Source organism: Chamaea fasciata, unplaced genomic scaffold (genome assembly GCF_029207755.1).
Source record: "Chamaea fasciata isolate MVZ Bird 193981 ecotype frontalis unplaced genomic scaffold, bChaFas1.0.hap1 SCAF_16, whole genome shotgun sequence".
NCBI lineage: Eukaryota > Metazoa > Chordata > Aves > Passeriformes > Sylviidae > Chamaea > Chamaea fasciata.
This window is the reverse complement of record NW_027094101.1, coordinates 9,878,511-9,894,623: the sequence shown is the minus strand read 5'-3', so window position 1 is coordinate 9,894,623 and position 16,113 is coordinate 9,878,511. Positions and strand designations below refer to the sequence as shown.

General features: G+C 53.7%; 1 protein-coding gene across 1 annotated transcript in view; it reads left to right on the top strand.

The window, feature by feature from the left end:
• PKD1 (polycystin 1, transient receptor potential channel interacting) overlaps positions 1-16,113 on the top strand; it is a 79,111-nt gene that overhangs the window by 40,379 nt on the left and 22,619 nt on the right. The window contains exons 8-18 of the mRNA XM_066197825.1: positions 535-647; positions 731-857; positions 1,724-2,001; positions 2,532-3,251; positions 4,278-4,409; positions 5,793-5,968; positions 6,360-6,493; positions 7,053-10,675; positions 11,640-11,786; positions 13,199-13,342; positions 14,258-14,537. Coding sequence (XP_066053922.1) covers positions 535-647; positions 731-857; positions 1,724-2,001; positions 2,532-3,251; positions 4,278-4,409; positions 5,793-5,968; positions 6,360-6,493; positions 7,053-10,675; positions 11,640-11,786; positions 13,199-13,342; positions 14,258-14,537 — 5,874 coding nt within the window. The remainder of the gene's footprint in view (positions 1-534; positions 648-730; positions 858-1,723; positions 2,002-2,531; positions 3,252-4,277; positions 4,410-5,792; positions 5,969-6,359; positions 6,494-7,052; positions 10,676-11,639; positions 11,787-13,198; positions 13,343-14,257; positions 14,538-16,113) is intronic.

Here is a 16,113-nt window from a genome sequence, read left to right as displayed (position 1 = left end):
TGTGCTGTGCAGATTTGTGGTTATTCACCTTTCCAAATCTTCCACACTGATGTAGGAAGTAAGAAAGAGAAGTAGAATGGACATGAAACAGGGGAGAAGATTTATGTGAGAAGGAAAAGCCGTGGCCAGAGAGGGCATTGGCCTGGTCAGAGGGGCAGCAGCAGAGAGCCACCAGTGTTTGCCCCTGGTGGAAACCAGCTGGTCGTGACCACATTTCCCAAGTAGTCGGGGGGCACAGGGAGGATGAGAAGGTGCACCTGGTGCTCGGAAATTCCAAGCAAATCATTAGTTGTTGGAAGGGATAATTGCACAGTTCCTAAAAGTGAAAACTGCTGAACGCTGCAAATGAGAATGTTATTTGTGCTGGATGAGAAAGAAATCAAGACACCTGTAAGGAGAAGGAAGGTGCAGGAATATGGAGCTGCTGCTCTCCTGAGTGGTCCAAGCCCTGCTGCAGCTTCACTGGGTAGAAGGAATGGCCTCAGGCCCTGCTGAGTCTCACGGGCTTTGTTCCCACCTTTCCTCTGCAAGCAGGAGTTCTCCTAAACGCCGAGAACTTCTTTGAGGGAGAAGCTGAGTTTGCCACACACGAGGCCGTGAGGAACGCGAGCGAGGCTGTGCTGGCAGATCCCTGGCAGGCTGAGGAGGTGAGGGGGCTTTGCTCATCCTGCTGCTGCTGCCCAGGGGTCCCTGGGGACACGGGCAGCTGAGAGCCGTGTGTGTTCTGCAGGTGCTGGAGTTCCCAGAGCTGGCCTTCAGGCATGAGGGGTTTCTCACTGCCCTGGAGTTTGTGACACAGGAGCTGCACCAGCCCGTCCAAGTGAGGTTCCAGGTGTACAGACTGATGGATGGAGAAGGTGAGGCTTGTCCTCAGCGCCTATGGGGTTGTTGGAGGTGACACCATCAAACTGGGGCTGGCCTTGTGGCCCCTCTGCTCCTCTAACCCTTAAAAGCTCAGAGATTTGGTTCTGTTTTTTGAGGAGATCAAAGTGGAGGATGCACAGCCTTGGAGAAGTGGTTATCCTGGAGAAAGTAATAGGGGGAGAAACCTCTCTCAATGCATGAGGAGAACGTGAGTGAAGGGACCATGTGGAAAAGCTCATTAGTCTTCTGAGCTGTACTTTTTGCTTCATGAAGAGACATGTCAAATGGGAATGTGTTCTGGTCCATCTGGCCCCACGGGTTAACAAGGAAGAACATTTTTCTGAGCCCATTTCTTCCTGATGGATGAGATAATCTAAAAAGCCTTTTATTCCTTGTACAACAGCTCAACAGTCACAGTTTTGGCAACAATTAATTCTGCAGCAGAATGTTTGTTGTAGTGGTGGGGTTGGCTGGTTACAAAAGGATCTTTTTTGACACTGACAAGCTGATACTTTGACATGGAAACATTAAATTCAGAAAAGTTGCTTAATGTGTTTTCGATGTCAAGGCCAGCTCTTGCTTTCACTTGGACTCGCTTTTGCTGTAGCACAGATCCTTTCAGAGTGCAAATTGGTACGTTCTCACTGGAAAAGAGACAACTTTGGGTTTAATGATCTTGGTGGATTTTTCCAGTAAAACAGGACGTTTATGTAGTGGCAGGATGTGCTGCAGTTGCAGCTTTTACTATGAGTGGAGCCATCATCAAAATGGAAAAAAGGGTGAATTTGGAGGAGCAAAGTGCATTCGCAGTGTTACATGTCAGAGTGACGATCCCTGGTTTCTCTTTCACTTCTTCCAGACTACCAGGAGGAAAACAGTGCCACAGAACCCTTCCCCAGCACTCAGGATGATGGGAACTGGACGCTGCTGGAATGCCCTCCTGGTTTCCAGTGGTGTCCTTTGACGAGTCTGTGCTCATCCCACAACAACTGCTGCAATGGGACCGAGTGTGCCAACAGTTCCTTTGGCAGCAGCCCTGCCCCTGGGTCCCTGCAGCCCAACAACAGCCAGCCCAGCTATGAACTCCTCAAGGAGTTCCTCTTCATGGTACCAGCTGGCCCCTCTTCCCAGTATCAGGTCAGTGTTTACTGCTCTGAGCAGTGACTGGGTGGGGCAGTTTTCTCCTGGGGGTTTTGGGTAAGTTTGGGTTGTTCCCACGTGGCAGATGGAGCCACTGAGGTCCATTGGAATGAAAGGACGTGCCCAGGGTCACACGGGCCATGGGGTCCCTGCTGTCCCCTGTGCCTGGGATGCTGGAAGGTGTCCCTGCCCATGGCAGGGGGTGGAACAGGATGGGCTTTAAGGTCCCTTCCCACCCAAACCATTCTGTGTTTCCATGAAAAGGCTGTGCAGATTCCACGGGCCATTCCCATGGCATTAACACAGTGGAGATGGAGCAGAAAGCTGATTTCTCCGTTGGCACATTTGGTTCAGAGAGGCCAAGGAGGGTGGAGTGGTGGAAGGTCTCCCTGTGCTGTGTTTGGATAAGCACCTTTTCTGTTGGTTCCCACCTGGCAGGAAATCCAGCATTTTGCCTGGGCAGGAGTTGTGTGCTGACTGCTCTTAAACGTGAGGCATTAATCCAAAATCATTTCCTATCTCTACAGGTCCCATTCAGTAAAGAAAACATCTTTGTCAGGGCTGGGGACCTTTTCAGCATCCAGCACAACGCAGAGCCGGGCTCATTCCTCCAGTGCCACCCCAGTGCCACCTCCCAGGACAGAAGGAACTCCTCTGAGTGGGCGCTGTCCCCCAGCCCCGTGGATCAGGGGGGATTCAACGGCTCCGTGTGCTCTGTGCGGGTTCGCTACGCCGAGGAGCAGCTAGTGCCAGTGCTGAGCCCCCACAACGGGGGGCTGGAGCACCCTGGGCTCTACAGGGTCCAAGCCAGCGTGGACAACGGGCTCTTCAGTGCCAACCTGTCCTGCAGCTTCCGTGTGGCCTCCCGGGTGTCTGGCCTGCGTGTCGTCCACCCCGCCCCGCAGGGCTCCAGGGTCTACCTGCCCACCAACCACACCACGCTGCTGGTCAAGCTCTCCTCGGGGGTCAACGCCACGGCCAGCTGGCTGGGGGACAACCGCAGCGTGCCCTTCGTGGCCACCTGCCCGGGGGCCTTGGCCCCGCTGTGTGCCAGGGAAAACAACGACACCTGGTTCGCCGTGGTGCAGCTGGGGGGCCTCGGGGAGGGCCTCAGCACCCACGTGCTGGTGGCGGAGAACTCGGTGAGCTCCCAGAACATCACGGTCACCGTGAAGGTGGAGGAGCCCATCCGCGGGCTGAGGGCCACGCCCGACCCCGAGAGCAGAGTCCTGGTGAACACGCGGGTGGTGAGTGTTCGCTGCTGCTCTGAGCCCCCATCCCCGGTGGGTTTAGCCCTCCCCTGTGGCTGGCAGGGCGTGTTTGGCTCGGGGGGAGTGGGGCAGGGGGGCACTGCTTGCTGCTAAGCTGCCAGGCCGTGCTGCCCGCGCTGCTGCAGACACAGCATGTGGCACCGGTGCTCTCCAGCAGGAAGGCAGCTCAGCTGCACGTCCCCCTGCAGCCCCTGAGGTAAGGCAGTGTCTCCTGCAGGGAACACTGCCTGTTCAGTTCGCCAGGACACTGGAGGTGTCAGGAAAGGGCAGTATTTACCTTGTTTTGCCTTGTCTGGGTAGGCGTTCCTTGAGGTGTTTAGATTTGCTCTGCTGAATCCTTATATCAGCTGGCTGAAGCTGTAGAGGTGTTTCACCCCTCCGAGTCTTGGGAGTTCCTCTGGTGTTTGCAGTCTTGTTTTCTCCAGCCCTTCATCCCCGGAGCTACAGCCCTGGGAAGCTGCTCAGTAACTGCCCCAAATGCTCTGTACAAGCTCTGGCTGCTTCTGGCAGATCCTGTGCCTGCACCTCTCGGTCTCACCCTTCCTGCTGCCACAGGCTGCTCAGGAGGCACTTCTGGATTGAAGAGGGACCTGCCCTGTCCAACCCCTTCAATCTCTGGGGCAGGCACCATCCCTGGATGAGGGTCAGAGGCTCAGCTTATAGCTGTAGCTAAAGCCAGGCTTTTTCTGCAAAGATTTCAGAAGGTTTTTTAGTCAGCAAGAGGGACCTGATCACAAGAGCAGAGTGCTGGGCTGTGGGAGCAGGGAGTGTGGGGTCTGCTCCCAGCTCTGCTGGGGATTTATGGAGTCAGGGTCTGCATTTCTCCACCAGCAGCAGAGCCACAGATGATCTGTCACCTCTGTGCCATGCTCTGAGGGCACTGCAGGTGTGGGAGCCTCCCAGTCTGGCTCTGCTCCCTCTCCAGTTCAGCTGGAGATCTCCTGGGAAGTGCTGGGCATGCTTTTCTCTTGCACTAGTGTGAAATGTTCTCGTGCCTTTCAGAGCTACATCCCTGTGATGGAGGCTGGGTCAGATGTGACTTTCCGATGGACAGTAGATGATAAGCCATCTTTCACTTTTTACAATGTTGTCTTCAACGTTATCTACCAAAGCCCAGCTGTGTACAAGCTTTCGGTAAGCCAAGGCCTTTCCCATGACACCATCTCACCCCTGGGTTTCCTTCTCATCCCACAAACTCCTCAGGAAAAGCTGCAGGGAGAGAAGGCAGAGCTGAGTTGAGGATTTCACTGTGCTCTCTGCTGTTTCTCACTGAGCTGCTCTTGCAAATGCAAATAGTTTCTTCTACTCTTACATTACTGTGCTGTGTTCTTCCTCTTTGCTTTCTCCTCTTTTCTCTAAGTTTGCCTTTCTCTTCCCATCCTCCCCAGCAGGAATTAGCAGGGAGCTCCTGCTCTGGCAGGCAGGAAGTCTGGATTCAGAACCTGGCAGAGGCAGGATGCATCATGAGACTTCCATAGGCAGGACAAAGCTTCTCCCACAAGCTCCTGTGCTCTCTGTCCCGTTCTCTTTCTCCTGATGCAGACTGGAACGCTGGGTTTTGCCATGGCCCCGAAGGATGGAGCAGAGTCTGGGCCAAGGGAGCTGTCTGTTGAGGAACAGGAGTTGATCTCTGGCCAGAATATCTTTGTGTGTCGTGCCCTGCAGAGTCTGCTCTGGTCCAGGGTGCTGGATCTGCTCTCAGGGTGACTCCTGGCCTCCTGAGCAGACACCAGCCCAGCCCCGAGGCCACGCTCACACTAATTTGCTTGGTGCAGCACTAATTTTGCTGGGTGAAGCATTGTGCTGAGGGCCTGGGCTGCTTTCACTGGCAGAGCTGCCAAGATGCTGTTAGCCTGGGGGACTCTGGGTTCAGTGCAGGACATCCACAGAAGCCCAGACATGAGCTGCTCTTACCTGCTGGGGTAGGAGATCTGTTCCAGTGGCTTTGAAGGACCCCTCTGCCAGCAACTCAGCTCTCCTGCAGGTGAGAAGGTGAAGATGCTCTGTCAGTGTTACAGGCCTAGAAAATCCTGAGGATTCTGCTCTACTTCTGTCATGTCTCTTCAGTCTCTTGCATCCCTTTCCCTCCTCTGCCCAGCCTTGCTCTCCCTCCCTGCACCCACCACACTGGGATCCTGGAGCTGCAGTTGGTGTGCTTGGTTTTGTGACCCTCTCCCATCCCTTCAAGTGCTTGAAGCCACTTTGCTGCCACTCTCCTAAGAAAGTTGGATGGCTCATGCCCCCTTGGTGGCAGCAGGTGTCTGTGCTCAGCAGCTGGAGCTGCAGGGCACATCAGAGCAGGCAAAGGGGCAGCACTGCCAGAGGAGCCTCAGGATGAGAAGCTCCTCTCCTTGTCTTGCTGTAGCACCAGCCTTTCCTTGGACTGGCTGTAGAGATGAACATGTGGCCTCTCTGTCTGCCCTGACTGCTCACCTCCCTGGTGGTGCTTCTTCACTCCAGCAAAGCCCCACTCCAAGGGCATCCCAAACCCATTCTTTGTCCCGCTGTCCTCCCCAGCTCACCGCCTCCAACCACGTCAGCAACTTCACGGTCAACTACAACGTGACGGTGGAGATGATGAACAGGATGAGGAACCTGAGCGTGGTGGGTGCCCTGCCAGTGCTGCCCCAGAACAGCACCGTGGAGTTCAGCGCCAGCGTTCATGTGGACTCGGCTGTGGAGGCTCTGTTCCTGTGAGTCCTTTGCTGCTTGCCCAAACTTGGGATCTTTCTGTACACATCTTATCTTGCCTGCACAGTTTCCTTTCCCAGGGCCAGCTGGTCCATCTCAGCTGCTGTTTAGTTAATGTGAAATCCCTGTGACTGGAGGTCAGTCACACACCTGTAATTCAGGCTGAAATCCTTTTCATTTAAAGTGTTACGACACTGCTTTAATTTGGGTTCTTCCTCTTCTTGCCGGTGCTGTGCTCCTCTCAGCACAGCTGCTGCTTTGATAGTTGGCATTCTGCTTCCTGTGGTTTTTTTTGGAGAACCCAGCCCTAACCTGAAACACAAGCCAGGATTCCTCTGGGATTTCTGTGATCCTCCTGTTGTGCAGTGTGACATGGTTTGCCTGTTTCTCCAGGTGGGATTTTGGAGATGGTGTCCAGGAGACATACCTGTTCAAACCTCCCTACAACAAGTCTTTCCTGGTTCCTGATCCCAGTGTCCATGAAGTTGTCATTGAGCACAACGTTTCACACATCTACCAAGACCCAGGTATGCTCAACAAGGTTCTTTGGGGAAGAAGGGGCTCAGTTTTTGGTATGAGGGGTATACAAGGCACCTTCCAAAAAAAACAGAGCTTGGAAATCACTGCCTGATTCTTGAGCAAACAGCCGGAGTGGCTGGAAGTCTCCAGCAGTTGCCATCCTCTCTAACTCTGTTTCCCAGGGAAGTTTGGCCATGCTGTAAGAAGCAGGTCCACCACACTCAGCCCCTTTTTGGGCAGTCTTAGCAGAAGGACAAGGGGCAGGCTAGCACTGGGCTGGTGGGAGGGGTGGACAGCAGGAAGGGTCTGTTCTGTGGATGAGCAGGAAGAAAATCTTTTCTCTCTTCCTGTTAGACTGGCTCCTTTCCTGGTGTTTGGTCCCCATACACAGGTCCTGGTGTAATTCCCGCTGGTCCTGGGCTGGAGCAGGGCAGCCCAGAGTGTGCACAGCACAGGAGCAGAGTGTCCCCTGCAGCCCCTGTCACACCCCCCACCCAACCAGAGCACTGAGAAGCTGTTGACAGGCATGTCCTCAACCTGCCCTTGTTCTGCTCTCTCCCAACGCAGGAGAATATGCCCTGATGGTTGTTGTGTCCAACGAGTTCGAGAACCTCACCCACCTGAGCCCAGTTCACATTCACAGTTGCCTGGTTGACGTGAAGGTGGAGGCAGAGGAGGATGTTTTGGTCGTGGGCCGGCCGGTCACCTTCCGAGCCACCCCGCTGCCGTCCCCATACGGCGTGGTGTACACCTGGGACTTTGGGGACGGCTCCTCCCTGCTCACAGAGCTCCAGCCCACAGTGACCTACACCTACCACCACAGAGGGGTGTACAACGTCACTGTGACAGCCAACAACACCGTCAGCAGCGTGAGGACCGTGGAGTGCTACCAAGTGTTCGAGGAGATAACGGGGCTCCGCGTGTCCGCGGATGAGGCCGCAGAGCTGGGGGCAGCCGTCACCATCAACGCCTCTGTGCAGACTGGGGACAGCATCACCTGGACGTTCGACATGGGGGACGGGACAGTGCTGAGGAGTCAGGTGCCGGTGGTGGAGCACGTGTACATAAAGGACATCAACTGTACCGTGAACGTCACAGCTGTCAATCCTGTGAACTCTGTCTCCCAGGCAGTTCCTGTCCAGATATTTGTCCTGGAGGTGCTCAAAATAGAGCCTGATTCTTGCATCCTGGAGCACCCAGACGTGCAGCTCACTGCCTATGTGACAGGGAATCCTGAGGATTACATCTTCGACTGGACTTTTGGAGACGGCTCGTCCAATGTCACAGTCAGCGGGGACCCTGTGGTGATGCACAACTTCACCCGGAGCGGGACATTCCCTCTCTCCCTGACCCTCTCCAGCAGCTTTAACAAGGCCCACTATTTCACCAGTGTCTGTGTGGAGCCAGAGATCCTCAACGTCACCCTCCTCCCTTCCAAGCACTTTGTGAGGCTTGGGGAAGAGACCTCCTTCCAGGTTAGCGCCGTGCCTCCCTACCAGTACCGCTACCGCTGGGATTTCGGCAGCAACGAGTCCACCAGGTCGAGTGGCACTGAAGTGACCTACACCTACAAGAACACAGGGGTCTTCCTGGTCACAGTGACCGTCTCCAACAATGTCTCTTTCAACAACGACACGGCATTTGTGGAGGTCCAGGAGCCAGTTGGGGTAGCAAAGATTGAGTATAACGGGACAGATGTTCTGGAGCTGAACCAGATCTACCTGTTCTCTGCCAGCATGAATGGAACCAAAGTGAGTTACTGCTGGGACTTTGGGGATGGCACTGTCCAGCCTGGGCAAGTGGCCACTCACTCCTACAACAGCACAGGGCACTACAGCATTACAGTGATGGGGCAGAACGATGTGAGCTCCAACGAGACCACGATCGACATCATCGTGAAGCGGCGGCTCTTTGGCCTGACAGTCAATGCCAGCAGGACAGTGGTGCCACTGAATGGCTCGGTGAGCTTCGTGGCCACCTTGGTGGCTGGCACTGCCCTCCGCTACTCGTGGATCCTCTGTGATCGCTGCACTCCCATCCAGGGCTCCTCCACCATTTCCTACACCTTCCGCTCTGTGGGCACCTTCAACGTCATCGTCACGGCCGAGAACAAGATCAGCTCCCTGCAGGACAGCATCTACGTCTACGTCCTGGAGCAGATCGAGGGCCTGCAGGTGGCCAGCACTGACCTGGTGGAGGACATGTATTTCCCAACTAACAAAACACTCCATCTGCAGGCTGTGGTGAGAGAGGGCACAAACATCTCCTACAGCTGGGTGGTCCAACGGGACGGCAATGCTGTGCAGACCTTCTCTGGAAAAACCTTCCCCTTGAGCATCCTGGAAGCTGGGAACTACACTGTCTACCTGAAGGCCACCAACATGCTGGGCTGTGCCACTGCTAACAGGACACTGGAGTTCATTGAAAGCCTTGGTGTCCTAAAGCCCTACGCCTTCCCCAACCCAGCTGCTGTCAATGCCTCTGTGAACATAAGTGCCACCATAAGCAGTGGCACTGGCGTCACGTACATGTGGTACCTGGAGGATGGCTCCTCTCCTGTCACCTCTGAACCCTTTATTATACATTCCTTCCGGAGCCCTGGAATGATTGAGGTCATCGTTGGAGCAGAAAACAAGCTGAATTCAACCAATGCCACCGTTTCTGTCTGTGTGGAGGAGGTCATCGAGGGGCTGAGTATAGGGACGGCAGAGCTGGACTGTAGGTACGTCTCCTCGGGCTCCACGGTGGTCTTCGAGGGGGAGCTGCAGAGGGGGACTGAAGTGACCTGGCTGTGGGAGGTGCCAAATGGCACACTGAGTGGCCAGGCCGTGGCAGTGACATTCCCCATGGCGGGGTTGTACACGGTCCATCTGAACGCCTCCAACGACATCAGCTGGGCTCTGGCCAGCAGGAACATCTCCGTGCTGGACAGGATTCAAGGTCTGGAAGTCGTCGCCAGCAAGAAGGTGGTGGAGCCAGGGGAACAGGTCACCTTTGAGATCAGGATGCTGTCAGGTACCTCTGTGAGTTACCTGGTGAGCATTAGTGGGGACTACTCCGTGGTGCTCAATGGCTCCAGGTACACCCATGAGTTCACCAAGAGCGGCGATTACCTGGTGACCGTGACCGTGCAGAACCAGATCAGCATCGCCCACGCCCAGGTGCTCATCTCTGTCCTGGAGCCCATCCAGGACGTCAGGCTGCTGAACTGCTGTGAGGAGGGCATTCCCACAGGCACGGAGAAGAGCTTCAGCGCCCGCGTGGGCAGCGGCTCCCGCGTGTCCTTCTCCTGGCAGTTCTGCCTGTGGAAAGAGCGAGGCCGGGCCGTGGTTGCTGCGTCAGGAGAGAGAGTTTCCTATGCTCCAGAAGCTGCAGGGCTGCTGGAGATCCACCTCACCGCCTTCAATGACTTGGGAAGTGTCAACATCACCAGAACCATCCAGGTGCAGGACCCCATAGTCCAGGTGTCCCTCAGTGCCACCAATGCCTTTGTCAACAGGACGGCGCTGTTTGAGGCCACAGTGATGCCCAGCAGCAGGAGCGTTGAGTTCTTGTGGAGCTTTGGGGATGGCTCTTCCACTCAAACCACCAGGGTTGCAATGGCCAACTATTCTTATCTGAACCCTGGGGATTACCTAGTGGAGGTGAATGCCACCAATCTCATCAGCTTCTTCATAGCCCAGCTCACTGTCACCGTCAAAGTCCTGGAGTGCGAGGAGCCCGAGGTGGAGCTGGCCCTGCCACCACAGGTGGTTATGAAGAGATCCCAGAGGAACTACCTGGAGGCACAGATTGACCTCCGAGGGTGCATCAAATACCAGACAGAGCACCTGTGGGAGATCTACCGAGCAGCCAGCTGCACGAACTTGGATGACTCCAGCAGGATCCGGCTGCCGAACGTCGACGTGAACAGGCCCCAGCTGGTTATCCCCAAGCTCGGCCTGGAAGTTGGGAACTATTGTTTCATGTTTATTGTCTCCTTTGGAGACACCCCGCTGTCCAAAAGCATCTTTGCCAATGTGACTGTGATCCCGAGCAAGCTGGTCCCAATCATCGATGGGGGGTCATACCGTGTATGGTCCAACACTCAGGACTTGATCTTGGATGGGGAGAAATCCTACGACCCGAACTTGGATGACGGGGAACAGACTCCGTTGTTGTACGAGTGGTCCTGCACATCCTCCTCCAAGGTAAGAGCAGCCTTGCCCAGCCACAGTGACCATTTGGGAGCTCTAGCTCCACCACAAACATGTCTGGGGTGAAACGGTGTCGAGGGAAGCTTTTGTGAGCATCTTCAACGGAGCTGCTCTGGGAGGAGGGGTTGCAAAGGTCCAGTTCCCAGCTCGGGATGATGATACAGAAATTGGTGTGAGGTATGGTGCAGTGCAGTGTCCCTGGGCAAGGCTGAAGGGCTGGCTGTGGAAGGGAGGCATTGGCATTGCTGCTTCCCTGGCACTTGGCCCGTTACTCCTGGTGTCAGTGCTGCTGCTTCCATGCACTGAGGGTGTTCTGGAGCTGCTGATGCAGGCTGGGGTCTCAGGGCTCTGGTCCCTCTCCCATTAACAGCTGAATGTCTCTGATGCCATCAGGGGACAAAGTTAGACTTCGGAGAGGTCAAGTGACCACAGCTTGTGGTCACTAACAGGTCAGTGTCCTCATGTGCTGAAGTGATCTGACCCTGCACTGAGGGAAGGGCAAGGGAGAATGCCTGGCAAATCCTGATGGGAATCCACCTCAGCAGCATTTTTGATTGAATGTGGAACTCTTTTGCTTGTACAATGTCATGTTTTCTAGCTTTGTCTCTAAATAGCAAATATGAAGCGTGTGGGGATTGGACCTTTTGGTTTAATGTGAGCTTTTTGTGTTGCTTGGCAATGTTGATAAGGTATTTAATGAAGAATTAATTGCTGTAAACTACAGATTTGAAACTCAGATGAAATACAGGAGTGTTCCAATTACTGTTTACTAACCTGAAGAGTAGGGTAATGTGTTATATTGTCCACACACGCCCTGTTTCTCCCACCCCAGTGGTGGCACTGCACAGCAAGGTCTGTGACAGTGACTCTGTGTGGACCTGAATGTTTTGGCTGTGGACTAACCCGATGTGCACCCATACCAAGGAGGGTTTGAAAGTTCTTTTCTCCTTGCAAGCAGAGCTCGGCTGCAGGGTGCTCTCTGAATTTCAGTGCCAAGGAAGGAATTGTCACAATTTCCAAAGCTCTATTAGAGGCAGATGTGGAGTACACGTTCGACCTCACCGTCAGGAAGGAAGGAATGAGTCCCGAGGCCACCAACCAAACTGTAAGTACCACACACAGCTGTCACCTTCTCTGCTTGGCACTGCCATCTCTAAGGCACAGAGTCACAGGATGGTTGGGTTGGAAGGACCTTAAAGATGATCCAGTGCCACTCCCTGCCATGGGCAGAGACACCTTGCACTGTCCCAGCCTGGCCTTGGACACTTCCAGGGATCCAGGGGCAGCCACAGCTTCTCTGGGCATCTGTGCCAGGGCATCCCCACCCTCAAAGGGAAGAATTTGTCCCTTTTCCCAAGGAAGTTTCTGTAGAAGAAGGGAAACTTCCTTTCCCGCTCTTTAACAGTTCCAGCTCTTCACATGCCACAGGCTCTTCCCTCGTTTTACCCAGAGAACTTCCTAAGAGTTAGGGCTCAATTTTACTGTCAACAGTTTCTTCTCACCTTCCAAGTTCTTTTAGGGGAGGTTTTTTTCAGTGCATGTTGTTTGTGTCCCACGAATCCCAACGCTGAGCACACCCGCAGGGTTCACGTCAGGAACATCCATTGTGGTGCAGTTGGCAATTGGAGATGGACTCAGTCTGGAAGTGGAAACTCTTACAGCCTGGGTTTGAAACCAGAGCTGCAGGATGAAAAGAAAAAAAAATTAAATTGATAGTCTTTCAAGGACATTCCGTACTATCTGGTTTCCATGCAGGAGTGCAAAACAATGCTTGCAGTGTCGCAGGAAATCTGCAAATGCTGGCGGGATGGACAGGACTCCAGCGCAGTGCTGGGGAATATTTATCCCCTTTTCAGAGTCTGCCATGTTAAACAATGTCTTCATTACTGTATTTGAATTCATAACACTCATTATGCCAGGGCAGAGGGCTCAGTCCAGTGCTGGACAAGCCCATTTCCTCAGGGATTAAAGGAATTTAGACAGAGCACAGGAGTCAGAGTTCAACTGCTGTTGTGTCTGAGCCACCGGTGCCTCTGGAGCTCTGCGAGTGCTCTGCCAGGAAGGTGTGGTGGATGTCTGGAGATGTGCACTTAGATTCCAGCTGAAAGCCTGGAACAATGTGCTGCTCCCTGGAAAAGGTGGTTCTTCCATCCCCACCTGGCAGCACACACGCAGGGTTTGCTGGGAATTCAGCACCAGGGACCAGAGGGACTTTTCAGAAGTCATTTATGTTGTTAAAAAGTGTAAATAAATCAATCCAGAATGACCTAGATCAGCCCAGGTTGGCGATGGATGGGTTTTGCAAACCAGTGACAAAACTGGGCAGTGTAGGAGCAGAAATGCAGCTTAAGTCTGACCCCAAATCCTTTGGGAATCCCTTCCTGCTGTTTCTTAGCACAGACTGGGCTGGTGCAGAGCCATTCCTCCCTGCAGCACCAGGTGCTGGGGTGTGTCCTTACCTGTTAGGTGTCTGTGTTTTGGTGTCAGACCTTCTGATGGAGCCTCTTGCCTTCCCAGGTGTTCATCAAGAGGGGAGGAGTCCCTATTGTGTCCCTGGAGTGCGTTTCCTGCAAGGCTCAGTCTGTCTACGAGGTCAGCAAGAGCTCCTACGTGTACCTGGAGGGCACCTGCCAGAACTGTCACAACGACTCCAAGCTTGGGGTAAAGTCACAAGGCTTTGCTTCACTTCTGGGGGGCTCTGGGAGAAGGAGGCAGGCAGGGAGGCCAGGGTGGAAAGGGAAAGAGTAGTGAAGTCCTGAACCTAAATTGCTGTAGAGACAAGGAGGGGAAGCAATCCCTGGCCACAGGCAGTGGCAGGTGGGTCTGGCTGAGTCCTTGTGGGGTCATTTCTGAGCCAAAGCCGTGAGTGACCAGGTCTTTCCACACAAAAGCCACCTTTTTTTTTTTTTCTTTCTTTCTTTTTTTTTTTCTTTTTTTCTTTTTTTTTTCCTGTAAGAGATCTGTAAAGTGTTTTTTCTCCCTGCTGGTTGGCATTCTGCCCACTCTGGTGGTTCGAGCAGAGGTGGTTCAGTCTCTCTTCTTGTGCCCTCCTCTAATTCCAGCTCCCATTGCAGACCATGGGGTGAAGCAGGTCTCAGAACTGGAAGTCCTGTTGCTCCCAGCAAGCCAAACATGTCCTTGCCTGGCATTTTCTGCCTGGTTATCTCACTGCTTCTCCTGTTATCACAACTTGTGCTATTAACAGTAACCACCCAGGCCACGTTCAGCTTGAAGCACATAAAACACGGTATCCCGTGGAGACTCCACCAGCCCTTCATTTATTTCCTGTGTTTTGTACTGTGTATTATGAAATATTCTGTTGGAGGGTGATGTAATCCCAGAAACTAAAGTAGATCTCACAGTGGAAATATTCCCACCAGACATTTTGGAAAGGTTCCAGTTCTTGTTGCTGTAGCACACAAGACTAAAGCTGAATTATCAACTGCAAATTTGGCAGACGCTCCCACTAGAAATCTGTTACTTTTTATAAAAGACTCAATCTGAAAACATTTTAAGGACATAACTTCAGCTTCAAACCAAACCTCTCGTTGTCTTTCCCCCTGTCCATCCCTGCAGAGGTGGGCAGCTCACAGCTTTAAGAACAAGTCCCTCATCCTGGACAAAACAACCACGTCCACCGGCGACACGGGGATGAACCTGGTGCTGAGACAAGGAGCCCTGAGGGATGGCGAGGGCTACACCTTCACCCTGCACATCACAGACCTCACCACGGGGGAGGAAGGCTTTGCCTCCATCGACCTGCTGCCCAACCAGCCCCCCGTGGGGGGCTCCTGCCGCCTGTCCCCCGAGGGACCCCTCAGGGCACTCATGACCAAGGTGCACTTTGAGTGTACAGGTGAGAGCACCTGCCAGCCCCCCTGCTCCTCGTTACCAGCTGCTCTTCCCACAGATGTTCCCTTCACCCCAAGCTCCTACCCCAGGGCTGGGCTCAGCAGTGGTTTGGACCATGGGCAGCTTTGTGTGCCCGAATTGTGGAGCTCTCAGACTCCTGGTGGCAGACAGGCAGTTTAAAAATTCCTAACTCACGTGGGTGAGTGGTGATATCCAGGCCAGGCCAGTTCTTGTGGAAAGGACTGGGCATTTCAGTGCAGGAAAAAGGAAGATGGTGCCCAAAACTGAGTCACAGTATGTGGGAAGAATCAAAAGACAAAGCAGTGGGGCCGGCTCTGCCGAGTGGGCTGGATGTTCCCTCCAGAGTCACCTTCCCAACCAGCTGCAGGGACAGCAACACTGAGCCCAGCTTTGGAAAAGTGGCCTGGCCCATGTCCCGTAGCCTTGGGCCAAGGACTAAGTGCCTCTGGAAAGCAGATTTCCCCAAATGATCCGTGTTAGAGATTAGAGCTGTTTGTGCACAGTGCCGGGAAGCCACGCTGGGAGGGGATGGACCCTGCTGCTTCCAGGGGGGCTGGGCACCAAACTGGGGGAGCAACAGAAACCTGGTCAGGGTGGTGTGGTTGTGACTTTGGTGTGTTTTGAGCTATCCTGAATTAAGGCCGGAATCAATTCCTCTTTGGAATGGTGGGAATTTCAGCTCTTAGTGATTTTTTTTAAAGCTGAAATGACAGGACACTGTGGCAGTGCCAGCACTTTCACTGGGGCTCACTGGAAAACACACAATGAATTTCCCAACTACCCAGCTCCCATGAAACTCCCCATAATTCCTGGGAGCTCCAGGGAAACCTTCCTTTGTGCAGGTTTTATCCTGGACCCAGTTGTTCTGAGATGCCGGAGGGCTGAGCCTCTGTCTAAAGCTGGGCTTTGCAGGGCTTGGACAGAAGCTGTGGCTTTTGTCAGTGCTGTTCCCACCCCCAGCAGAGTTATTCCCTCTTTTTATTTTGATAATAGATTTTTCATAATCCCTTTAAATGCTGCAGAACCCAAACACACAAGGAGAAACACCTAAACATCACAAAAATTCAGAGGGAACGAAGGCATCCATCCAGCCTAATGGAGTCCTTGAGCTGTCTTTATTCTGGGGACAATCTGCCAGAGCAGGGGGACCCTTGCTGGGGCAGCAGCAAGGGCAGGTCCATAGAGCCACCAGAGAATCCTGAAATGGTTTGTGTTGGAAGGATATTTGAAGACCATCTTACCCCCTGGCAGGGACACCTCCCTGCAGCCCAGGTGGCTTCAAAGCCTGTCCCTGCTGAAGGGCTGGGCAGGATGGGACGTCCCAGGGGGAGGGAAGGGCCCCTCAGTTTAGCAAGGACATTGAGATGCTTGAACGTGTCCAGAGGAGTGCAACAAAGCTGGTGAAGGGCTTGGAAAACAAGCTATATGAAGATTGACTGAGAGAGCTGGGGTTGTTCAGCCTGGAGAAAAGGAGACTCAGAGGTGGCCTTATCACTCTCTACAACTTCCTGAAGGGTGGTTGTAGACAGCTGGGGGTTGGTCTCTCTTCTCCAGGCAGC